At 37.9% G+C, this 27,653-nt stretch overlaps 1 protein-coding gene across 4 annotated transcripts in view; it reads right to left on the reverse strand.

The window, feature by feature from the left end:
- The window catches only part of MCTP1 (multiple C2 and transmembrane domain containing 1), a 206,082-nt gene that overhangs the window by 33,749 nt on the left and 144,680 nt on the right, over positions 1–27,653 (reverse strand). For all 4 annotated transcript variants that reach the window (XM_026044074.1, XM_026044075.1, XM_026044071.1 and 1 more), the window contains 2 exons: positions 14,348–14,467; positions 843–896 (listed from right to left, as the gene is read on the reverse strand). In XM_026044074.1, the coding sequence (XP_025899859.1) occupies positions 843–896; positions 14,348–14,467 (174 nt within the window). The remainder of the gene's footprint in view (positions 1–842; positions 897–14,347; positions 14,468–27,653) is intronic.

Here is a 27,653-nt window from a genome sequence, read left to right on the forward strand (position 1 = left end):
TTTGCTATACTTGTCTCACCAGAAAGCTGTCCTGCTAGCCATTGCTTCACTGGTGCAAGGTCATTTTAATTTCTTCTTTCTGGTCCTTTGCCTCTCCCTGGGGAACAACCAATCCAAGGAGTCCCATAGCTTGGCTCAATACGATGTGGGAAACGAGCTGTTATTTACTGTGGCTGCAATCCTCAACCCAACCAGCAGCCTCCAAACAGAACCACATTTTCTCCAATAGCTGCATGATCTGCAATAGTTTCCCGGCTTGCTGGGCCACGATGCCAACTCCAAATCAAGTGGATGTCTATGAGAATTGTGATTATTTAAATGTCATATGGAGTGCAAAACATTTCAGCCATTCCTCTGCCAAGTAATTCTTTGAAAATTATAGACGTCAATATCCCATCTTTAACCAGTATGGAGTTGCTATTTTTACACCACTCTTCCCCTAAAGTGCAGTCCTATTTGTAATACTCGAGACAGGACAAATTTTTGTCCTTCAAAAACAGTTGTCACTGCAGTTATCTTCACAAGAGCTATCAAGTTCCAGACAAGCTGAATTATTTTTGTTCCTGGCAGGAAAAAAAAAAAAAAAATTGACCCAGCTCTGGACCAAGGAAAAAAAAAAAAAAAAAAAGAAAGAAAGGAAAGAAAGAAAGGAAAAAAGCAGCAAGGATTTATAGACCTCTATCCTTTCCTGCAACACACAGTAACATTGTTAGGATGATAAACAGCTCTGTCCAATTTTCTGGACTAAAACACTTCAACTCCTTTTTTAACTGTCTGTAAAAACAGTGTCATGTCTAAATTCTCCCATCCCCAGGTACCCAAGTGCTAGGAAAGATAATTACCTTGTCATCTCTGTCATCCTCTTCTTCCTCGTCCTCTAGCATGTCCTCCACTACCTGCAGACAGAAACAGTAGTAGTTGTCATGATTTAAAAAGGAAGAGTTTTGTTCTGTCAATTGTAAGCCTTTTGTAGATGAAAACTTTATTAACATTTGAAATAAATGCACAGAAGGAAAACGTACAACTAGAAGAAACACTTGATCTCCAGAATCAAATGTAGGCAAGTGTTATAGCGTTAATTGACCTACATTAGGGAATTATATACGGAAAATCTTGCCTGTAAAAAATGCTTGCTTGACAATTTAAGTATATAAAAGGTAGCTCAAAATTCAATGTGTGATAGATTTAACTAAAGGAAGCTTTTATCAGCTCCACCAGTGCGTATACTGTACACACAAATGCTTGCTTTAAATTTACTGATATCTAGAGAAACATGCAACAATTTAGACAGAATTGCCAACATTCACCATGAGATTTTTGAAGAATTCAGTGCTAAGGATAAATTCACACTAGCTTGTCTCTTTACGATCTGCAACAGTGATATATACCGTATGCTCCATTAGCATTAGCACTATGTTTCTTAATAGTGGTTTTATACAACCTGTGCATGTAATTTTCTGCACATTCGTGGCTAACTGTAGTTACCACACATGTGTATCAAGGCATTTTTTTTCCCACGTAAACAAATCCATTTCAGTCTAGAAATGAAATTTTTAGTTTAGAAATACATTCATATACACACAATTCGTCTTACAAATAATGTTAAATCCCAGGCCGAGCATGGAATGAACCGCTGTTAAACCTACTTTACAGAGGGAGGAAATGACTTTCAAAAGATGGTCAGTGGCAGATCCAGACTTAAAACTCATAAATTTCTTTCATAACACTGTGATCAAGCTGGCAGCCTACCCTATGGGGAAACTTCCCTATTAATGAAATAGAAATAAAGTTGTACCTCTTTATACTAGGTAAGATTGTGGTTCTCTCTATCACTATTTGTTATTAAAATATGAGAACATCCATAATGAATCTGAACAAAGATCCACCTAGTCCAGAGTTCTCTGGATGCTTAGCAAAAAATGTATATCACATATTATAAAATATATATAAAAAGTCAAGAAAAGGATAAAGGCAGTGATGCAACTCATTTTTTGACTTATCTTACAGTGCATTTCCATCAATTCAAATCATACTTACTTTCTTAATATAAAGTTAGAAATCATCTTTCAGTATCATCTGAGTGTACCTTGTCAACACAGTCAAATTCTAACTTTGTAATTTCTCCCCACGCAGAGCTGCACAGATATTCCCATCAAGTTCAAATCCACGTGCCAGGGCTTTAATGCTATCCCAGGGCCAAATTCAGAGTTAAGAAAAAAATCCAAAATACTGATGTTGAATTTGTATTCAGGGAATGGCAGGGCTGGACAACCATCAAGAAGATCCCAGTTAGGCCTGCCACATGAGCATGTAAGCAGACAACCCTAACCATGTATGTCAAGACTCGATTTAGCATACAAGCAGGTCACCCTGCGTATGTGTAAATCAAACGCACAGCACAAAACAAGTCCAATACCTGGTTTCAGACACTCCTCCTTTTTAAATTCTGTCCTAATACACTTCTAATAGGAACTAAAGGGCTTTGGAGAGCAAGGAGCCTCCACTCCCTCTATTTGCTGCTCTGTTCTGGAGCTTAGAGTCAAAGAAACACAGTAAAGAGAGAGCACATTCTGTATTCAGCGCAAGAAAAAAGCAGGACCCAAGCAATTAATGAAAATAATCGTGAACTTATTCCTACAAAACAGAACAATTTCAGCAGGAGTTTGACCAAACCTTCTGCAACCTAGAACGGGCTCTGATCAGACAATGGTCTTCACAGAAAGGACACAGGCGTGAGTCTCCTTAGGTGGCATGTGGATTCAAACCTGTGCTCTAGCCCAAAACGGCTGATAAAGGAAGAAAAAGCCGCCTCCCTCACCAGTTCCTTCAAGAAAGAGCACCAGTGAGAATGAGCAGAGCACGCAGCACTGTGACAAGCGGCTCGCACCCCTTAGCAGCGAGAGAGAAAAGCTGAGAGCATCCTGTTGAAATTCTCATGAGCTGGCTTTGTAGATCTCCTTACTAGCTCAGCAGGCCTTTCCGTGTATTCCTCTGGAGCTTTACAAGGATGTGGTTTCACGTACTTTTCTAAGGAAAGAAAGTTTTGCCTTTGCCATGTGCCTGCTTCAGCTGCCTGTTCCTGTCCCCTCACTGCAGCTCCCTGTCTTCTTCATTATGCTCTTCCAGGTGCTCGTGGAGCACAGCTACAAACTACAACCCTGGAACAATCAGTCTTTGTTGTTGTTGTTGTTTTAAATCTACCTTAAGATTTTTAATTTGGATCACTTCAGTGACCCCGTGTACAGAACAGCTCCAGAAACACCTGCCTCAGCTCTACTGAAGAAATGGCGAACCGCAAAGAGAGGATGAAAACAACCTGTTAAGGGCTGCAAAAAGATGCAAAGCTTTTAAAGGAGTTTTGCCACACACACGCACCCCCCCACACACACACCTCTAATTACATCATTTGGTGACTAAAGCACAAGGTATAAACCTGAATGTGTTGACTCAGACACTGCCTACGCCTGGAGCTAACTAAACTCAACACGTCTCTAACTTTTCAACATTAATATTCCCCAGACATTTAAAGATCTCTTCTATGTACATCCAGAAATTCCCAGTCTTGACAGGCTTGAGCAACAGACTGCTTATCTTACATTAGCGCTAAAGTTAGCACAGAGACAATTAGATGAATTGGAAACCTCTAAAAACTGTTGCAAATGATAGCACCTCACCGAAGTCACTTACAACACCCGATCTAAACGATCTGGATAATAATACTTCTGACTCACATTTCTTTTCCTCATCTAATGATTCCTAACTACTTTACAAGCTTTTACAGAGTGGCAAAACGTTAACTTGTTCAAAGGAAGCAAGAAGTCCTTTGGAGTCCCTTGAAGCCAAGGACTTGGGGAGTCCCTTGAAGCCAAATTTTCAACTTCTCCAGGCCATTTTTTAATTCAGAAGCCACTACCATTCCACATACTTGTTCTGAGTTAGTCATATCATCAATCTCATTAAGCTTTACAGTATAAAACCGTCTGAAGGAGAAATCACAATTCAATTACTGCAGCAAAACAACATGTAGAAGAAGTATTCCCATGTCCAAAATGTTTAACCTGTTCTTTAGAGTGTATGAAATATAGTCCATGCTTTCACTCAACTTGAAATTCAAAATTGAAAGTTAAAATACACACATAGATTGATGAGACACTAATGATACCATAAAAAAATTATTTAAACCACCAAGACTAAGCTTCTTGAGGGCTTTGTAACACAAGTTGAAGCAAGAAAAATAGGCGTTTTATAAACATACCCTCTAAGAAGAGCCGGTATGCTGAAGCCACCCAAGTTCAATCCGTGTTTACAGAAGAACAAAGCAAAGGTTTACAACACAGGTACTGCGAAACTGAGCAATGCACTTGAGTTTAGCATTGCACCTGGAATACTGTGGCAACAAAAACTCTCAGTGGATTTGTTTTTTGTCTGGTTTGTTCTCTGGCTATTGAAATAAACAACACGGATGCCAGTTTGGTTTGAAGCAAACATGGACAGTGCAGTTACAATGTTGATATGGAGATCGGAATATCTTTTCAATGGAGGAGGGAGGAAGAAAGGGAGGGAAGGAAGCAGGGAGGCGGGAGAGAGGGAGAGAATAGGAAAAAGCACATGAAGATAAAATGAAACATTAGAGTTATTTTATTAAAAGTTCTATGGCAAAAATCTTAGATTGCCTCTGGAATACTCACTCTAAATTATGCCTTCCAATACATTGCTTGAAATCAAGTAGTATTAATCAAACAAAGGAAGGGCACTGGGGAAATCAGAAAGATCTAATGCAAGCAGTTAAAAGTGACATGACCTTCTGTAATGTCACTTGTCACAGACTTATATGCCGCACACTAGTAGAAGGTCTTGAAACAGCCTGATTCTTGGTGCTGCTCCTCGAATGTAATACTAATACAGATGACATTTCAAAAAACACACGTAGACTGTCTCAAATATGGCACGTCAGCTACTTCATGGCCAAACAAGAAGCAGATGATGCTCAAATGTTGCAAAATAACATCCTCTCTGTGCAAAATAGCCCTATTAAGACCCAACTAAGCAGAGCCAGCCTACACACTAATTTGTATAGACTGCCATCGTTCTTGACCCATCTCCACTTTCTTGAGGTAAAAGAACTTTGTCTATAAATAGTGTATATTCATACCCATTCCAGATGCAATTGCTCTGTAGCAGCATCAGCTATGTTTAGTGATGGTAAAGCAGGTTGCCAGAAGCGGCATTACCATCATCTCTGCATGATGGAGAAAAGCCAAATATCAGTGCACCACAGTGCACTCCTGCTAATAAAATTGACTATTAATTGGGAATTGATTTTAAAATACTTCCTTGATCTAAACTTTCCACATAAAACCCAAGACATTGGCACTTAACAGCATTTTTAATGAAAGAACCTTTTCCCTTACTGACTATCCACCTGCTATTTCTCAGAGAGAGTGTGCAATCACCAATTCACTTCATGAACTGTCTCCTGTTACAGTTTCTTTGGCTTCTCCAGAAAATGCTGCTCAGAAGGTACTTTGGGGTCTTTATATGTTAACCCTTCCAGGTTTCTGTTGGGCTCCAACAGGCAAAACAAATAATAATTAAAAAAAAGGGGGAAGGAGCACTACCACACTGTTGGTAATGATTTGCCTAATGATGGTTACCTTAGCACTTTTTATTTTTAATATTTTTATTAATGGCTCAGTTTTGTAACGTGAGAAACAAAATCCCCTACTCTTAGTTCTCCGCCAGATTTGCTTATATTTTGCCAAATTTAGTCCTTGAAAAATATATAGTTTTAAATGAAAAACAAAAAAGAAAATATTTTCTATGCTCTCACATATCACAGTTTCAAACTCTGTATTTAGATTTTCACATTAAGATTTTAACATCCAGAAGCTCTAGTGAAATAAAAAATTATATTTTGATCTAAATACATATTAGATATGTAAAGAACGTGGTTAGAATTATACTGTTCAGAGCTGTTTGGATTTCATTTGACTCATTTTGGCTGGACATAAACTGTACCATATGTTTGTGTGTCACTCAATTTACAATATTTGTGTGTAAATGTAATATAAAATTATGCAATGTGTGTGGATTAAGAAGGATGCATAAAACCACCCAAGCACTTTCAGGTCACTTCAGAGCGGTTAAGATGAAGCAAAGACTTCTGTCATCAATAAGATAGTTATAACTGTGCTTTTGTGGCCATTTCACAACAAGACATTTGCTTCTTTTGCAGAATTGCTGAAAAACCATACACAAGATAAAACTAAATTAAAATGTGCACCATTTTGATACCATATTTATAAGAATAATAAAAAAGGTATGACCAAATTCCAATTTAATACTGTAGTATATCTGGAGTACAGCCAATCCTGATTTATACTGCTAATGTTTTGCCCTTGGAGTATTTCATCTGCTGTAATCATCAAGATAACTGAACCACTAGATGTAATAATAATTAGCATGATAAGCTTGCCAGTAAGGTTGCATATGTTGCAGTAAGAAAGAGAGCAGACTAAAAAGAAAAGCATTAGTCCTTTACTGCTAAAATACTTCCTGATTTTGAGAGACACTCAAATACAATTATTTCTTCATAAGGAATGCATTTTGTTAGCTTATTCTAGGAAGTGCTCATGCTGTAATATAGTCTGATTCTTAATAGGAAATGAGACTTTAATACGGCTATCAGATGCTTTTTGATGCATGCTGCTGATTACATGTAGCTCTGTAATATCAGCAACAGAATTTTTATTTGCAGTTTAATACATTTCTTGGCAACATGCATGGGCAGTAAATACTGGTTATTATATAAAAACGTGCAACCTTTTTCCCCGTTGTCAGCTTTATATGCCCACAAAATTCAGTTGCTAATGCAGTTAAGACTAAGTCACTTTTAACAAAAAAAAAAAATGGCCTAAGTGGAAGGATTTTTCACCCCATTTCTTGTAATATTTGGCTCACAATTATTTTAGCTTTTTCTTGGGTTTACACAATGCACTGTGAACTGCGTATTAGGTGTTTATTTGAAGTCTGTCTCCATCTAAAGGCTTCAGTATGTACTGTACATTTTTCTTGAAAAAAAAACCCAGAATTTTCCAGCCTAAGAAGGCTTGTTCTTTAATGCAGCAGAACAAGAAAAAATATTCTTTGCTAGGCTAGCTATCATAAGTAATTTTATTACTATGCAGGAATTTGAGGAAAGTTACACCTTCACAAAATTGTCAGCTAGAGTTCTTCGGCAAAATCTCATGCTCAAATAGCTTATTAGGTGTTGCCAACAGCATAAACAGGCAATTCTTCATTTTTACTGCAATTATGATTTGTCTTCAGCTGCTTTTAAAGATTTTAGAAGGTCCAATTCCTTTCTTATATAAAATAGTGTTTATCCAAATAATTTTAAGTTTGCGAGTGTGACAAAATTTGCACAAACTTGGGGCTACAACCTTTTTATTGGGAAAAAAATAAAGCTTTTGTGTATGTTATGTAATACTGTATACACTTAATATTGTAATTTTTAAAAAATAACATTTTGATATATTCTGATAAAAATATCAATATAGCAAAGTAACCCTAAAATCATTCATTCTAAAAAGCAAAACATTCTAAAGCAAAAAAAAAAAAAAAAAAAATTGAACAAAATAAATGCAGGACCATGTTTTTTTTTTTTTTGCTCCAAACTAAATTGATTTCAGTTTATAAAATATTGCTTATTTATATAGTCACTGCAACCTGTCAAATCAATCTATGTGCCGTGTAAATCTTGACGCAAATACAGAAAAAGGTTTGTCTCACTGAAAAAAAAACCCCTCTATTTGCAGTGAACGACAATTCTAGTTTAGATATATGGTATTGCAAGAATATTTTTGAAAAAGTGTGGTGAAAAACCTTTTAACATTTTTAAAAAAAGAATGAAAGTGTTTCACAAACTTTTTTTTTTTTAAATAGGGAAAAAAACCACAAAGGTTTTATGCTGCAAAAGTTCTGCTGTTTTGTCTTCAAAAGTGGCCAAACAAAGCCACAATATTCTCATTCTGCAGTCTCTTTTTTTAAGCTATCGGGATGGGAACAGTTGGGTAAAGTTTTGGCGAGGAGTTAATGTATCTGATCCCTTATATAAACCCTGGGAGCAAGGGATTATAATTGCAGCCCGGGCAGTCTCTGTAGCTGTAACACCACAAACAGCCACTTGCAATATTACATTCTATTACGTCGCAGAAGAGAAATGCCTCGTGTCCAACTTATATCTTTATATAGTGTACCGTGAGACTGTTAAATTAGCACATAATATATTTAAAATATTTATAGTACCAGCATTTAGTTAAATAACCTTTATGTAAGATTTATGTTGATTTGTTCATTTCTCATTTAATGGCAAATTATGAAGAGCATGTTTCATAAAGATAATTCTCCATTTAAATTCAGCAGGCCATTAAATATTAAAATTATGTTTCTGATGCAATCTAGAGCAAATTTGTCCAGCTTCAGCGATTATTTGCTCTCATAAAAATTAGGCCTGATTAATAAAACTTAAATGCTTGATTAAGCTGACATTTTCATGTTTCTTTCCGAGTTATTAAAATAGTCCCTGTCCCACAGCGGGGCAGCACTCTGGGCTTTTCTGGCCTCACTGAGGGGACAGTACAGCCAAGAGCCAACAGCTCTATGAGGACAGCAGTGGTTCTCAACAGACTGCTCAACATCCAGGCACGTGTTGCCTGTGGTCTTGGGGTCCTGAGAGCATCCAGACCCAACGCAGAGTGAGAAGATGACCTGCTTGCAAAGCCTTTCTAACTTATTTTACTAAGGAGAGCAAAATGGGAGAGTGAACCGGCAATTTGGAGCCATTTGGTGGAAGCGAGGAAGGCCGACTGCTTTAAGGAAACCTCACGCAATTGCTTGCAGCGCTTGGAATGGCACACTTGCTGGAAAATGTTGGAAATTGTTCTATAAGAGATACTGCATTTGCCTTCTTTCAGAGCTATAACACATTAAACTAGTTTTATATATTATTCCTTGTGCAACTGATTTCTTAAGCATTTACTGTTTGGAAATTTGTTGCTGCTTTGCTGTTTTTTTCTACTGAAGGCAAAAAATTCTCAGCAAAACCTGCCCCAAACTGGAAGCCAAGACAACATTCCCATTGTAACAATCCTCCTTTACGAAATCTTGGGCAAAGGACACATTCCAATTCCTCTAGCTAGAGCAGGAAGACAGTCCCGCTTCTTTTTGACACAAATTCATAGTGAATTCACAGTCCACAGCTAGAAATAGTTGCTGATTCCCTAGCAGCAGCAACACTGGACCTCAAGAGCAAGTACACAAAATGATTCTGCCCAGCATGTGCAAAGGATCTAAAACATTTGGTGTTCATCCCATATTCAGCCTGCAAGAAGCTTGAACTCTCTATGTGTATAGCTCGACCTTTTAAAAGAAACATATACTCTAGAAATTCAAGTCAAAGCTTATTTTGCAAAAAGATCTCCTGTGAAATTAAAAGATGTGTTGTAGCATTTTAGCGCACTCTTACAAGATTAATACTATGTGTATATACTCTATTATACAGACTCATAAGAATTTGTATATGGCACATTAACTCCCAGCTGCTCACCATCATTTTCTATGCAATGACATGTGCAACTTGAAACTTCAAGAGGAAATTAGCTATTTAATATTTCCTTCTATGCTCTAAGTATTAACTATAAATGCAGGATGTGAAGTGATTACACATCTTCTCCATAAGGGTATATATGGCAGAAGACCGTTTGCAGTCAACCCTAAGCATGTGCATTGCCCTTCTACTGAATTTTAAATTGCTTAAACAAACAAAACAAACAAACAAAAAACCACTGACAATCAATAAACCAAAAAGTAGGATTAGTATCTGCAAACAGAATTTACTGAGATTCAGGCCAAGATCATACAGGCTTCAGCAAACAATTTTCAGTGGAAATAAGCAGGAAAACAGTTCAGGCAGGTGAATATGGATAAGATGACTGCCATTTCCCCTGCTCAGCCAAGCTTTTGCTCTAAAGGGGAGCAGCTCTGGTGTAAGGCTGCAAGGTCGCACCCAGCACGTACAGGACCGAGCAGGTTCTTTCAGAAGGTTTTCTCCACAGCCTCTGCTAGGCAGAACTTTACAGAGATGAAAGCTAAGTGTATAGATGGCTCCAGTAGAGAAATCAGAGGAAAGAGGGACAAAGTTCCTGCCATGGGCTGAGATTTTTCAAAACTGCAATGTTAAGTGTCCCACCAATTCAATCGGGTTTGATATGCACCTTCAATGCGGCTTCAGAAAACCCATCACCAGCTCTATGAAAAAAATTCAGTACCCACCAATTGCTATCATTTTCCAACTATGGCCCATTGAAAACCATTGGAAATGAGACAGCTCCAGATGTGTGGTTGGCTACCGTGTGCTGGGAAGAGCGTGCATTCTGCACAGACACTGTCTGCTCAAGGTGGGATGAATGCACTAACTTAAGCGTTCAAGTCTCTCTCACACCACATTTTCAGAAATGCCTCCCATTTCATTCTACTTTTAAAGCTATACCACAAGGTTTTCTGGCCCATAACCATTTTTCTAATAGTTTGCTCCTGAAAAAAAAAAACAAAAAAACCCCAACAACATACAAAGCATATTAGAAGGATATGGGCAGCATTTCTTTAGGAAAGAAGATAGTTAAGCAAGCTTTTGCAACTGTTCTGCAAGACCCAGAGGAAAGTGCTAAGGATGCCATTTTAGTTATTTTACCTGAATTCCTTATGAGTATTGAAAGAAAATATTCATTCTGTGGTTTTCTATTCTTACTGCATGACTCAAATGCCAGAAGTTAACTCATTTTAGAGTAGTTCTGAATTCTCACGGACTCATTGAATGAAGAGTCCACTAAATCTCTATCTCCAACACTTCCCGTCTATCTATGAAATCTCATTCAGTTACCCCAATATTTAATCTCAGAGTTTGTATTTGGTAAAAGCATAACTTTCAGAAAGACAAAGAATCTTGATCTCAATGCCCTGAAGATAGGGAATCCAACACTTCCCTTTAAACTTATGTCAGCTTGCAACTAAATCAGTGATGATAACCAATTATACAAAGAAATTTCAACTGAATCCTTGAAAGAAATAACACCTTGCATGCTGCTTCCCCTCTCCCTCGGCTTTTCCAGTACACTCTTCTCCCACAACTGAAGACACTGCCCCCAGCCCCTGTCTCATTTCACTTTTATTTTAAGAAATTGTACATACAACTTCATATGAGTCAGAGAAAGTGGCAGAATAATCATCCTCATGCTTAAAGGAGCAGGGTAGCTCAGGTTATGACTGAATATCTCAGATGATTTCATATTTTTCCACGAGAAACTAAGTTCCAAAATACTTCAAAGAATCTGATGCCTGAGAGGACAAAGTAAATGATACCTTGACTGCAAAGATATTCAAATAAGGATGAGTTAAGGCTGGTTTACCTGTCATATCCAGACAGAAATTTAGTGAATGATTTAATTGATCTGCGGAAGAGTACAGTCTCTAATGTCTCAGTTGATTAGACGATTGATATGTTATCTAGTAGGCTTATTATAATGGAAAAGAACTCCTCCAAACTACTTTTTGAGATTAGAAATTTAAGTATTTTCCATGCTTATGAGGAAAGTCTAAAGTGCACACAGTTTTTAATTATGTTTGTCTCATGTTAACCAAGTGAAAATAAAAAAGAACCCAAATCTGAATGTATTTATCTTTTTGCCTTATCAATACCTTGAGGATTTCAAAGCACCTTCTAAGATAGACAATACACCTAACTTAGTAGTCAATGATTTTAGTAAGGCACACAAGGAATCTCCGGGGACCGAGAAATAGATTGTAGATCATCTGAATTCTCAGGCAATCTCTAGCCACTGGAAAGCACAGCTTAATTAATTTACTTAATATTTACACTCCACATAGGAAAACTGAATACTCTAAATGACTCCTAATCTAATGATACTGTGTTAATGACCTGAGCTAAGGACATGTGATATAAGTAAAGATTTACGAGTTAATTATAGAATCTTCCAGCAAGTCTGTGGATCACATCATACTGCATGCTAACCATGATGATAACCAAGTTCAGTTCCTTAAGAATGAGGTAACTAAGCTCAATTCATTAAAAAAGATCCCCCAATGTAATTCTTATAAACAAAAAAAGTGCCACTAGCAGCACAAATACAAAAACAAAAAAGAGAAGAACTCTACTGGTTGACAAAAGCTGCATTGAATTTGATCTGAAACTACTCTAGCAAGAGAAATATTTTTAGAGGAGCATTCAGTGTCCTCACCAGACAGCCCATCAATAATTTCATTATTTTGTTAGAAAAGTTGCCTGACCCAATTAATCTTTACATGCAGGTGGTATTTTGGAGAGAAATAAAGTACACCACACCTCACAAGTGAAAGCTCACCTTTCACAAGGGATTTTAGTTACCCACAAAACCTGCAGGCTGAAAAGTTTCAAGAGCTTCAGAGGCTAAAGGCTATGAGTTAAGAAATGTATCTTCTAAATCTTGATTGCAAATTTTAGACTTTTCCCCATGAATTTAATAGTCTTGGGGGTTAACCTTTGAGAATATCTCTAGCCTCCTCATCCTTAATTTTAAATGATTCCAGGAGTTAAAACAATCTTACTGATGGGAACAAGTAATACTAGGGCCAGGATCAGAGCTGCATCAGGACACACTGTTGGCTCCCATTCATGTTCTTGTCTATCAAGATGTCTAGTTCCCTTTCATGCAAAGCTGCTGCCCAGATAGTCAGTCTCGAGATTGTAGCATTCAAACTGCAGGACTCAGCAATTGTCCTTGTTGAATTGCATGAGGTTGTTGTTGGGTTGTTCCTCCAGCTTGTTTAGGTCCTCCTGAACTATGTAGTTCTTTTCTTTCCCAGTATATCAGCTGTAGTGCATCCTGTCCCCATTTGCTATCATCTGCAAACATGACAGAATGCACCCTATCACCTCCTACAGATCATTAATAAATATCTCAAATGGGAGATGTCCCAGAACAGACCACTGTAGTACTCCATTTGTTGTCAACACAAAGGTAGAGTAGGATCCATTAACCCTACTACCACTACAGCCATCCAAACACTCTTCCCCTCATCCAGCTATCCATGCAGATCATAATGTCCTAGAGAGCACACTGTTCTTGACATATGAATACTGAATCTAATATCAAATTCATAAGGCTCTAAGATAATACACATGCAAAACACTTAAGCTGCCTGGATACTGTAAAATTTACATAGCAGAGAATACAACCTCACCTTTTGATGCATACTTCTGCTAGTCTGAACCATGCTTTCACTATTAGTAAATGTCTGTTATTAGTAATGCTTGTTCCTTTATATCCAAACTACATGCATTTATTTAAATGCATTAAATGGAGAGAAGAAAGGCTTATATTACTGAATCACAGAATCAGAGAATCATAGATTGCTTAAGGTTGGAAGGGACCTCAGAGGTCATCGAGTCCAACCCCCCTGCTCACGCAGGGTCACCTAGAGCACGTGGCACAGGGCTGCGTCCAAGCGGGTTTTAAAGATCTCCAAAGGAGGAGACTCCACAGCCTCTCTGGGCAGCCTGTGCCAGGGCTCTGTCACCCTCACTGTCAAAAAGTGTTTCCTCAAGTTCCTGTGGAACTTTTGGTGCCTCAGCTTGTGGCCGTTTCCTCTAGTCCTATCGCTGGCCACCACTGAAAAGAGGCCGCCCCCTCCTCCTCACTGCCCCCCTTGAGGTATTTATAGACACTGATCAGGTCCCCCCTCAGCCTTCTCTTCTCCAGGCTGAACAGGCCCAGCTCCCTCAGCCTTTCCTCATAGGGCAGATGTTCCAGGCCCCTGATCATCCTCGTAGCCCTGCGCTGGGCTCTCTCCAGCATATGTTTTACATGATACTGAATGTTTTCCATGATACTGAAAAAATGATAAAACCAATGTGATACATTTTGAAATTATTAATAACTGGGAATCACCTTAACCTTTAACTGCAGTAAATGAATGAAAAAGTGATATGGACATTTTCAAAGAACTTGTCTTCTCTTGACCACTAAGCCTCTCATGCCTATGCCCACACAAATCAGATTCTGAGGATAGTATATGTCCTACTATATTTTAAATGACATTTTCTGTAAAACTAGACACATTCATTGGACAGCTGGAGAAAAACTGAATTGCATGTGGGAAAACTGTCCACCAAGCATCGCAAATTGCAATGTTTTTGAAAAGATGTCATTATTAAACTCAGTTATAAAATTTAATCTCTGTGTTAGTTAAAAAGGAAAAGGATATGCGTGTGCTTGAAGTAGAAAAGACTTACTGTATCGTGTTGCCTGTTGTCTTTCCCTGATACGATCAAGAAGTAGTTCCATGCCAACAGCAGCAAGAACACCAGTGGGATCATGTAGAGCTCGAAGTTCCAAACAACGAAAAGAAACAGCTGGAAGAAAACAGAGGAAAGAAGTGATTCAACACTACATTAACTCTTATACACAGTTAAGACCAATGAGTTAAGATCAATGAATGAATTAAAACTGTCCTAAACAAAATTCTCCCTCCTTGAGGTGGACAACAAGATATATATATACATATATATACATATATATATTTTTTACTATTTTACTGACCAGCCACTCATGTCTGTAAAAAAATATTGCTACACTTTTTATTTCCTTTGTACCTTAAATCTTATGAAAGAAAAGCTGATATAGCATAATGTAAGACAATAATGTTTAACATTAAATGTTATTTTGCTGAAGAACAATTACCTTGGACAAAATAATGCAAAGAAGCATAAAAATAAGATTACAATGTGATAAAGGCTGGTTTATTTCTATGCATAAAATTATTTGTTGTTCAAACAACTTTTAGTAATGAGATGAACAGATGTGAATGTAAACATTACAATGACAATACAAAAGGTTCATTTGTACAGAAGACTCAAAAAGTCATACTAAAACACACACAAAAATACAAATATTTGAATTAAATCACAGTAACACTGTAATGACCGTAGAGGCATAGAAAACGGGGTGGGATGAAACGATAAGAAGCCCTTTAAGTTCATACCTTTGAAAACTTTGGTTTTTAAAATCTGTGGTTCTTCAAAATATGTCGAGTAGACTTTGACCCATGTTTGGATGCTGACATAAGTGTGAGCTGACTGAATATCCCGGGACAGTTCCCTAGACCTAGCTCCCTAGGCCCTTGAAAGCAGAGAGATCATGGCCCAGCAACAACCAGTCTTCACTGCAGACATCACTGCTCCATGCCATGGAGCTGTGGAAAGCTTAATACTGTGGACTTCTGTCTGCAGCTGGTCAGAGCAACCTAGACTAGGAGCTAGCCTGATAGCTCAACCTATCAGAGCTACTTTCTAACATCCGAAAGTTGGAAATATTTGTCCAAGTTCATGGCTAGTAGCTAACTTAATAGCTGGGCTATCAGAGCTACCTTCTGGCATCTGAAAGTTGTAAATATTTATCAGAGTTCACAGCTGCCTAGTGGAGATACTTTCAGGGAGATACTGTCCCCTGGTGATTCTGGAACGAAACTATCTTTTTTTTTTTTTTTTTTTTTAGGGAAAAAATATTTGGAGCTAGATGGATTTAAACTGAAACAATTTTCATATGCAATTTTCCCTATGAACGAGACCACCTGTATTTTACCCAGTTCTAGTCACATTATAACTTGGTTTATTCCCCTCACACATGAGGAAAGTCAAAAATGAAAGTATTATGGCAAATTACACTATTTACCACAGCTGGATATACGCCTACTCTTCAGAAATCCTGCTAGGCCATTTTCATTCAAATCCTATGACTTAAGCTTTTGAATAGTTTTGTTTTCATAACCTAGTAAAATTAATGAAGGTGTTATGTCACAGAACTATCAAACCTAAAGCAAAACCAATAACTAAACAAACTAAAAAATGACTCATTTTGCCAAAACCAATTATCTAGATGGATAAAAATTTGAATAAGAACAAAATGGGGATTTTGATAATCTTCAGTTGTGAGGATTTCTGTTTAAAGTCGAAACAAAATACTCTTAGCAAATACAAACATCCATGCAAAAAGAAAAAAGACCAACCACGACAGTATTTTAAGCAAACATCTGTCTCAAGATCAGCTAACCTACCTTCCTTTCCCTACTTTCTACAACTAAATGCTTTGCTTCTGAAAGTCTTGTGAGACTGCAAGACAAATGCGATGAATACTTAAAGAACTGAAATAGCAGTTTGTATAACATACCTAAGAGGATACTGGAACTGTTAACAGTTAATATTATTTGAAAGATAAAGATCTCAGGAGTATGAGAGAAAATTGATTATCTAAGAGGACAAGCTATTAAAAAAGATCCCAAAATTGTAGTCTAAAAAGCTTGAATTCACAGAAGTTCTTTAATCCTCTTTAAGACTTGCAGGGATGTGACTTTTGAAAAAGTGGGCAATATACCTGCCGTCTCCTTTCAATGGTTTTTCTGACCTGCCAGCTTCCTTTCCATCTAGCCTGGCTGACTTTTAACTGGTTCTTTCTTTCAGGCACCTGTATCAGGCAGGCACGAAGGAAGCAAGGCCTGGGTATTTGCAACACAAATGAGCTGTATGCTGTGTGAAACCAGCACGGGGAAATTGCCTCCCTCTCTCCCCCAGAAGCAAAATGCGCTCGCGCAAACACACAAGGGAGACAACAGACAGACGCCCGGTATTAGGCAAGGACTTTTAAGTAAACACAGCAGCCCCCAAAACTTGCATAGAAAGGCAAGAAAATCCTGGGGCTCACTTCTTATGCACAAAGGATCTTGGAGCCAGGGGGAGAGGGATGAGGGGAAGCTGTATGTCTGAATCTATTCTGTCCACTTTATTCCATCCACGAAGGGGAGGGAAAGCTTCCCATCCATCCCCTAAGCAAGTACAGGGAGAAAGAGCAGAGCTAGGAAAGCACAGGGGCACAGGTATAAAAGGTCAAGTTGGGGAGCTGCCCGTGCCTATAGAGCATCAAGTGGCACATACATGGTATCCGGTAGGATCTCTTTGAAAGACATAATGGCTCTACTCAGTCTAAAAAAGGATCCTCATCACTACTGAAACAAGCCAACTATTTTAAGGGAGGAGTGGGAGTCTCAAAGGTTACGGTTTATTATAGCTGCCATTTCCTACACAGCAGACTATAAGAGAGGACTGTTTTTTTCCTTCTTCTTCCCCGTGAGATTAAGATTTTAAGAGTCACAGGCATGAACTGGCCATTTACATCATCACATCAGTTGATACTCTTAGTGAGAGACACATGCATTAAATGATCATTCAGCGAGACATATGACACTATCCCTGGTGTACAACACTTCAAAAAATAATTTAAGTTGGAATATTGAATATCCTATTCTTTTGCAAACTACAGTATATTTTAAAAAGAAATCTCATCCAAAATGATTAACACTTCCTACTGTTCAGAAAAAAAGCCTGCCCTTTCAGACTAGCAGCTGTGGATCATTAGCTTTCCAGTGATGAGATGTGTTTGATGAGTATTTTTCTTTCTAATTAAGAGATGAGATTCTCTATTTGACTCTCTCTTCAGACAGAAGTGAAGAGAAAGATTTCTCCCTATGTGGAAAGGCAGTATTCTGCAGAACAATTATTTCAGATTTCTTTTTATCTACCTCCACCCAATTTCATCTCATTTTTAACAGAGCCCTGTTTGCACCCACAGACCTCACAGTATTAACCCTTATGTTTCCAGGCTCTTTTTTTCTTTTGCTTCTATTTTGAGTGTTAGCAGAAAAGAATATATGGAAAAAATGGATCACCCCACATAGGAAATGCTGACCCATATCGTCAGGTGCAGAAGAGACTAAAGTGCAGCTGCTGAAGGAAGGCTGCAAGTTACACCTGCCTGAGAACTTTCTGTCAAAAATTAGAAAATGCTCTTTTCACAGAAAAGCCTGGGTTCAATGAAAGCCCCAAACTGAGCATAAGATATATTATGCTTCCATCTGACATATACAGAGCTTCCCAGGACCCATAGCCTCAGAGCAACCTTGGTGTGTGGATTTCCTTCTGGCAAAAAGCAAAAGGGGCCTTTGACAGCCTTCTTGCTTTTAAGCTGCCCAGGGCTTCCAGTCTGAAAGTCTAAGTAAATGAATCACCTTGTGGGTCCCCAGACTGACTGAGGAACCCTGAAATTTGCATTCCCAGTACCCAGCACCTTGAGCTGTGCTGTGTTTAGTGGCACACTGAGATATGGCCATTTCTGAGACCATGGTGTCATACAGCACTTGCCACTCGTACTGCGGCCTCCCCTTCCACGTGTGGCCACCTCCATTTGTTTTTAAGGAGGATTCTTATAGCTTCACTTACATATTATCTATATGTTTGCATTATATGCATTACCCAACTCCTGATTTTCCAGGAAATTCAGAAGTTGGCTGTATGGAATTTTGGCACAATCACAAAAGGGGCCTGTTTGCAACTCCAAACACTATGCTCTAATCAGAAGATTCTTCATTCACCCTTTAAACTTAAAAGGACAATAGTGTTTCCCAAGGCTTTCTCCCTTGGATGAGTTCTTGGAAGACAAAAAGATTGAAAGAGAACCCACGTATCTACTTGGAACAGACTTGCTGTTAGTACTGCAGGTTTAAGGCTCCAGTAAAATTATGCATGGCGTTTATATCATAAAACATTGAGGAATGCACTTCACTACCTTGGAGCACAGTCAGGAGTCTCTTTCATTAAAAAATTAGTCTGTCTCCAATCATCATGACCCTTCTTATCTTGCGTGACACTTTATTTAATTTTTTTAATAAAGTATTTCCTCTAGATGCATCAGATCCCAAACACACAATAGTATTAGTGTAAACATTTATGAGAAGCCGTATAGAACACAGAGCTCTCAGTCGGGTATGTCTGGAAGATATATACTTTTTGAATACATTTTAAAGCATCCTCCAGAGTTGTGTGCAGTTTTTTTAAGCCCTATTACGATTTCAGTTGCAATTACTTATATGTCAGTAACAGGTGAGCTCTGAAAGACTTGAGTCTTAAATATGTTATCTGTTACTGTTTCCTTGAATAGACAGAAATCAACTCGAAAACAGCAGGAGCATCAGACATGTAAAAAATGCAAGGGGAAAAAGAAGTATGTTATTCCTGGGTACCTTATTCTGAAAGATTTCTAGTTTAGCCTTGGACCTCCTTTTTCTGTTGTAGAGGTCTTGGTAGTCCAAGAGGAGCTGAATAATTAGTATTCTTGATCCTATAAGAGCTTTTCCTTAAACTCAGAAATAAACTTAAGAGATTTCTGACATCTTCTCTGTTTTTGATGGAAGAGAACAGTCCATTTCACTGTAGTTTAGATTTTGTCTCTCTGTCTCTATTTATTCCATAGAGAACAAGAAAATGGATATACTTCCAAGCCGCAAAAGCAGTAAGATCCTAACTAACTGGGTTAATTACTATCTTAATCCAGTCTTGATGAGGAAAATCTCTACTGAAAAATTAGCTAAAATACATCAGTCCCATATCTAGAAAAACACCCAACAAAAATATTTTCATTTCTTACTAAGCAGGACATTTCTGATCGTGGTTTTTGCATGTTGATTATACGCATGACAAACCCATGTGTTTAAAATGCGTAAATCGGGTTTTATTGCACTCGATTCTTTCATCTAGGCATGTTGTAACTATAGTTATTAAAGAACCAATGCTGACAATTAGATATGATTCACTTGCCATGTTTCAACCCACCCCGTTTTTCTGAAAAACATCTACAGCCAAATGGGCTTATTTCACCCAAACCCCCTCCACGATGATACTAGCATCCAGTCATACCAAAATGTAAGCTACCTGGTTCTTGACAAGATTGTCAGCACCAATAAAGATTCTAGTTAGAAGCCTGAAAGCTTGCTCTTTTTTTTCCCCCCCTACTCTCTTTTTTTCTACTTACAACTTGTACTGGCATTTCACATCATTTTCCAGAAGCCACAGATGAAAGTGCTATGACTTTGCTCTGAAAATGCTGACAATTCCAAGAAAGTGAACCCCAGAGCATGAATATAGTGTCATTTTAAACAGCGCATGAATTACTGATGTTAAATTCATGCCACTATTTCTAGTTTCACATCACAAAAATTAGGTGGAAATAAAAGTGACATATTTATCAAAAAAAATCTGTAAATATTTATAAAATGTTAAGTCTCCAGACTCATTTTTCCCTTTCACTTAATTTTGCAATTGCATTAGTAGAGCTGCAAAGATAGTGGCCAGGTTGAAATTAGAAAAGGAAAATGTGGTTCGCTGAGACCATTACCATACACAGAGCTTATTGCCATTCTCAACTGCAGTTCAACACATAGTTGTTCTCCCAGACTTCTAAAATGCAGCCAAACTAAGAGAAATGGATATTATTTTCCCTATGAGCAATAATACTTGGTATCAAATACCAAATGCCCTACTAGGATACATTAGATCAAAGGCATGCCTGAAAACAGGGCTATTCGGTTCATCGAACCTTGTCCCTTTTCTAGTACTCCATTTTCTCCACAATATCCAATTGTTTACTGAATGACCCATGTCTTTGTTTCAGCGACATTACCTAGATGACTATTTTACACATTAATTATTTGCTAAGTTAAAAAGTGCTTTTAATGCCTGGCCTCAATTTGCTTTTGTTTTGCTTTTATGTATGCCTTTTAAACTGATTTACTCTTTTTTAGTACAATTCTGCTGAGAGGGGTAATCATGGCTGTAGGATTCAGGCCATTTCATAATTCAAAATGTCTAATTTTTTTCTGTGTTAAAAAAAAAAAAGCAGTATTTTAATCCTCTCCCCATTGCACATGCCTTTTCCATTAGAAATCAGTCCACTCCTTCCTAATTTTAAAATTCCTTAGCAATTGGTTACCATACTTATAGAGCTGAACATGCCATTTCATTTGGAAGCACTATACTACAAAAGAGATCATTTTAAAAAGTACATTTCACAGCACTTTAGAGATATTTTTCAACATACAAATCTGTATTAGCAATCCCTGTCCATGTTCCTTTCACACACAAACACACACAAATGGAATTCAGTCTATTTCTCCTCTATTATCCTTACCCCGATATATGGGTGGGGATGGTGAAAGTAGAAATGTCTGTGTTATTTTAGAAGCAAAAGCTAAAGCGTTGGCTTTGGAAGCGTAAAATCACAAGGTGGATCATGCTTAGTAACTACAGCTATTTATGTAATGGATTTTCCACTTTCCTCCTTATAGCTTGAGTAACCCAATAGTGGCTAGAGGGCTTTGAATTTGCCTCATGTTCTTCCCAAATTCCTGCAGATAGGTAGAATATCTATTGCCTGTTGAGAGCCATCACTGTTGCTTAAGTTAGGCATAGGGAAAAGGGAAAAAAAAATACTGGGTTACCTTCTTTAGCTTACTAAGAATGGCTTTGCTTTAGAGCCACTGTAGTCTAAACCAACAGAAAAGAGCTTTTTATCCATATTGCATGAATGCTCTTCCAAATTATGTGTTTTTATTTATATCTCATACTGGATCAGATTCATTTTTTTCCTTCCTTTGCTCACAGTCCCTTATTCTCTATCCATTTTTACATATGCAGGAAAATCACTCAGTATTCTCAGACAAAAATGAAAACACTATAAAAATATTGTAATATGTCAGAAACAGTCACCATTACCCAAATACTAGGAAATAGAAGAAATACTTGCAGGTATATTTCTTTTTTTTTTCCCCTCCAAAGAAAAATAAGTGCTACACTGCAAAAAGTTAGCAGCTGAATGTAAATTACTTAACAAATGTTTAACTGCTCTTATTTGTGCTAGAAAAAATAATAAGCCTCCCTCCCCGTTCTTCAATCCCAAATAGTCACCATCAGAAATGGAGCATTTGGATACAAAGAAGCCTGGCCCTGGAAAAGTTATCCCCGTGGCTCTGGGGAAATCTGTGTCTGTTGGACAGGAAAGGGCAGTAATGACATTTAAATGGTCTAAATCAGGACTGGAGTCACCTGTCCAAGAAGAACGTCAGGGCAGTCTGATTTCTAACACTGACAATAAAATGCTAACGTACTGATTTGTATTTTGATAAGCATCCTCATGCCTGGAACTTACAAATAGCCAGAGACAACCCTGTAAATTGTTCGAAAGTCTCATTTCACTGACTGGAACTGTGCTGCCCTTATTGCACTGAAGATTCTCTGAGTTGCATCTTCAGTTACGGCTTAATCCTATAATTTTGTTTCCACAACTGCTTGGGGATAGCTTGAAACCACACACTGGTTTCTCTGAGAAGTCAGCTGCTCACACAAAGAATCCCTTTGCTGAAGCTGTCCCTTCACTCAGAGCTAAAAGAAAGGTTGAATCAAGCAGTTTTCCTGCTTCTCCCATTTTCTTTCAGTTCATAAAAAAAAGAAAGTTCTGATTTATTGCGGGTTTTTTTTTTGGAAGGAGAGAATGGAGTCAATGGAATAGGCTGATGCAAGGATCATCGAAAGGCAAAATCACTACTTTTGAAAACTGTAACACATGCTTTCATTAGAATGTGGACAAACACAAATTTCTCTAGGAATTTCTTTAAAATCAATTTATATATTAAGTCCTTTTGAAAGGTGCCACCTGCCATCAGCTATCACTTGATATCAAGTTATTTGGTGTAATGTTGGCTTATTTTCAATTTCCAAGACCATCAATCAGCTTCAGTGAGCTATCTAGGTTGATTTTTATGCTTCTGATTGATGAGTTGCTTTTTTTTCTTTTTCTCCTACAAGATGTGGAGTATAGCTAAGATATAATTGTAAAATAATAAAAAGACAAACATCCAAGAGATGTTTGCTTTTGATTGACCTGCTTTCCTTAAGTACTTATGCCTCAGCCTCAAAGTCATTCAGTGAAGGACAGCATCTTTTCTTCTCTTACATATACTTCCCTGTAAATACATCTTAAGGAGTAATAACATATTTCAGATATCTTAAAACTCTGGGTAACCATCTCCCAATCTGTCTCATAATTTTCTAATTTTCTCCTTCACTGATCTCCAGATTTTCCCCCATTCCTTCGGTTCTGAGAGAACCAACAAGCACAGTTATGTTTAGCAGGTCTCGCCACGTACGCCTCTTTCTATTTGTAACTCTCATATTAACTCAGGGCTGATCTAACTGACTTCTCTATCGAGTGTTTTGCTCTGTCTTTCCCCATGGGCATCATGCAACGAGTCTTTTCTCCCCCACCCCATCCCATCTTTATCGATCTGATTAAACTTACATAGTTACCAGAGATATTTACATGTTCATATAAAAGGTGTATTTTTTTTATTTTACTAAGCCTCTAAATTTTCTCGCATAGAATGAGGCTGTAGAACATAGAAACGAGCAATCAGCAGGGATACCAGTGTAGACATTAGAGCAACGCAGCTCTTTAGTGTCAGAACAACCTGAATTCTGTACAAAAACGACCAACCCTGGGCCAAGGCCACTGAGACAAGCAAGTATTTTTAGTTCCCTGGTAGGATAGCTATAATTATATCCCGCAATGCTTTCTTTAAGTAAAACACAAAATAAAACTCCCTGAATTCATTTTAAGCTGCAAGCTTTCTTAGAAGACTAAAATAGATTCTAAGAAAACTAAAGCATGCCCATGGCTTTCTACCTAAAAGTGGAAAAAAATGCAATATGAATTGAACAATGGTAACTGCTATTAACATAAGCAAAACAAACACCAATAAAGCATAAATAAACATAAATAAAGGGTTAAAAAGTTAAAATACAGTTCACAGAGTACAAGGTGTATTGGATGCTTTCAATTTGAGAGTGTTACAAAGGGATGGACAGACAGCTATTAAGCCCTTTAGGAACTGGTAGAAACAGTCATGACTAGAATAATTAAAAAAAAAAAAAAAAAAAGCCTATGATATTTGCTATGGTCTCACCACGCAAAGCTTGGATCCTTTTAGTTCTTTGTGCCTCTGCTAAATATCTCTAGTGCATCTCCCTTTGGATGCAAAAGTCCCTTCAGATGCATCTGAGAGCTGACAACAGATTATCAGAGCTTTATTTTTTTCAAGAAATGCCAAACTGCTTGAGATAAACAAGAAACAGCAGTGAGATGCTTAATACAGATACATGCTTATCATATGTAATGATGGCCTGTGCACTTTTATCCTTGTGAAAAGAGTCTCTGAATACCCACTCAGCAGGGTCAAACACAACTTTAACTACCTTTTTTGTAAGGAAAGCACCTGAGAAGACACACATCCATTTCTGAAATAGAATGTGACTGAGAGAAACCAAGGGCATCACGTGAAGAAAAAAGAATGCTAAAGGTAGACTGGCAAAACAAAAAAGTGACTTCTTTTCACTAAGAAAATAAAGAAAAAAATCTCATATTCTTATTAGAGTTAAGTAACAATTCATATCAGATGCTGGGAAGATAGAAGTGAAGACTGAAAGAAAAAAAAAAGTGAACAAGTGGACAACATCCAGAAGTCCACAGGAACAAGAAGCTCTATGGACCAAGCTCTCTTCACCAAGCAAGTTAAGTCAAGCTAGATGGGGCACAACTCTTTCAAAAGAAAGAAAAAGCTTTCTAGGAAAAATATCATGCAATCATGCAAGCTAACTGACAAGCTTGCCAAAAGACAGAGATTTTAAAACCTGATTTTTACTATTGCCAACTATATTGAGAAACAAAATCTATAATGTATAATGTAGTTTGTCAAGGAGAACAAATTCAGAAAGACATGACTTACTGTCTTACGATCTTAACTGGAAAACTGTACCCTACTGGTTCCACTGAAGTAATGCTACCACAGGGAAATATATTTATGAAAATATATATTTTTTCATGCTATTAAAAAAAAGACACAAAAACAAACCAAAAAAAGTGCCCTTCCAATTGTTCCTCTGTAATAAATTGAATTAAGTTTGTATTAACACAAACTACATGAAATCCTATTTAGCACAGCCAGGTGTGCCCAGGCAACTTTCCTATTGTTTTTATAGTTATTTTTCTGTCCAACAAATGCTGCAATCCAAGCTGTCTCGCTCCAGCTTTTTTCCATGCTGGACTAAGCTTTGCAAAAAGTACGGTTGGGCACTCCAAATACCTGACGTTTTATATAATCTACCTTACCTTTTCAGGAGTTCACTGTTTCAGCAATACTACAACTTAATTTATCTAGATGTCTGCCACTCCAGCTTGTTTAGCCATACTTTAACATGGAGATATTTCACAGCTCAAACCAAAGCATTTTAGAGGCAGCAGCATCACCATTAACATTTGCTAACCAGTGAAGAATAATATAGATGCTCGTTGCGATGAACAGGAGATCATATTTTATTGCTATCTACAAAACACTATGCCATCATTCTTAATAGCCATTGCTACATTTTGAACTTTCTTTTACAAAATAGCCCTGCAATGAAAAGCCCAGTGTCAAAGCAAGGACAGTACTTTGTGTACTGCACGTACAAGGGAAAGGAGCATTCTCCTGGAAAAGAACATACTCCAGGATTAGGCATTTCACCAAGCTAAGCAAGCAGAATTTCAGACTTGGACTTATAGATTGCTCCTAAACTTTAGCAGTCTACTCATTCTCCAATTTTTTTCAGCCATACCAAAGTAGCTGAATAATGTATTACAGAAGCTCTCATAATTAAGTTGCCTAACACTTGCTAGTCTAAAAGATTTTTGCAATTTTTAAGAAATTCTAATGCATTTATTAATCATAACGAGCCTTTGAAATTCAGCAAGAAGCCATCCCTAGGGCAAGAAGAATACGTTCTCTTTTTCCAACACAAAATCGCTAACATTTAGAAGAGTTGCACACCATTGAAAAAAAAATCTCACTTCCCTGTTTTTCCTGGAGCGCTCCCAACATGCCAAAATAATAACAACCACGAAAATTCAAGGCTAAGTCTTAGCCTTACTGCTCATAGGCAAAGCAGCTCAAGTACACAAGGTGTAACTACAGATGGCTTGTGTGTTAAGATCCAGACTTGAGGTTTGAACAGGCAACCTTTCTTCTGGGGACACTCTTCCTTCCCCGAATACCTGACCTCCTCCTAAGCTCATGTTGATGGAATGGAGGGGAAGGCAGAGGTAATTTTTGCTAGGATTTCCAAAGTCCTAGGAAACACTGACCTATCATGTTGAAGTAGATTGCTGGCTTACAAGAGCAGGCATCTCGGGAGCTGCAGCATAATATTCTATTGCTTGAGCTAACCCTGTACTTAATGGCAGTACTTGGCTGCTATCTTCAGAGAAAAAAAGCATTTGACAATGGGTCATTTTGCACATGCTCATCACAGCTATTTTCAAGATCTCCAATCAGGTCCACTGGCTACATTTCACATATTATTATTTCCTTATTTTCCACCTGTCCTACCTTCCCCTCTCTCCTGCTGGAGGGATGCTGGCTCCACTCTTGGCTATGTTTCCTTTAATCTACTGCACCCTCCTCTCTTTCTCTTGATTCCTGCCTCTCCTGGCAGCATCATTGTGATGCTCCACAAAACTTAAATTAAAGAGTTAAAAACTCTTTTTCCTCAAATAACCCTCCACTCCTATGCAATGCCCTTCCACAGGCTTCCTCCTAAACTTCAAAAATCCCGGATAGAGCAAACAGGCTGCCAGCAGAGAAGAGAGATGCACACAAGAGCCTGGTAGCCAAATGCAGATGGGACTTTAACGTGCATCACTCAGCACACAGCACAGTTTTCTAGAACAGGGCCATCTCTGACACTGCTAAGGCAGAAAATAACAGACAAATCACTGACAGCACATGATCCTCTTGAGGAGGCCCTGCAAGGTTCAAAAAGGCAAGAATATGTCCTCACAGTTATGCAAGTATTTCAAGGTGAGCATAAACACATACTCCCTACTTCTCTTCAGAAACAAGTGAACTACATTATTACCCTGGCTTAATGAAAAGTTTCCACCCAAAATTTTAAAGGTTGCCCAAGTCAAATGCAACTGAAGAGATTACACACAGACCCTAACTGCAGACATCACTACTCAAATAACCCATACTAAGTAGCAGGCAGGCAGAAGGTATTTGACTGTACAGCTAGAGCAGGATCGGAGTTACTGGAAAAATCCTCCATGGAGATCACAGCTAATCACAAAAGCTCTCTTCCTCATTATCAGTTTCATAGCAGTACTGCTCATCCAAAATCCACAATCTCCTTCTCTCTTCTCTTGTCATTTCTTAAAAGCATGCCACTTCCTACCCAACACACTACCTCCGTTACCTAGAGCTTTCCATTTTGCTTTTGTAGCTTTTGGTCAGCAAATGTTTCACTCCGCCTCAGCTGCATGTTGTGTCAGCGCTGGAAAACCCTTCTCTTTGGGCTTTTGGAAATTGCTAGTGGGATTTAACTAGGAAAGTACAATAATCTTCCCTGTACGTATTTTCCCTTGTCCATTTTGAAGCCTTTACATAGCTACTTTGGGCCACACACAGCATTTACTAATGACTTTGTCAAACTGAGACTTCATTCCTTGGTACCTCATTTCATCAGTTACATCTTTACATAGTTAAGAAAGGAGACAAAGTATAAAAGTTCCTGTTGCTGCTTCATAGTTCTTCTGGCCAGGTATACATCACGTGTAGCATCTCTTCTTATT

This window comes from Nothoprocta perdicaria, unplaced genomic scaffold (genome assembly GCF_003342845.1).
Source record: "Nothoprocta perdicaria isolate Ctin4 unplaced genomic scaffold, notPer1 scaffold_35, whole genome shotgun sequence".
NCBI classification, from domain to species: domain Eukaryota; kingdom Metazoa; phylum Chordata; class Aves; order Tinamiformes; family Tinamidae; genus Nothoprocta; species Nothoprocta perdicaria.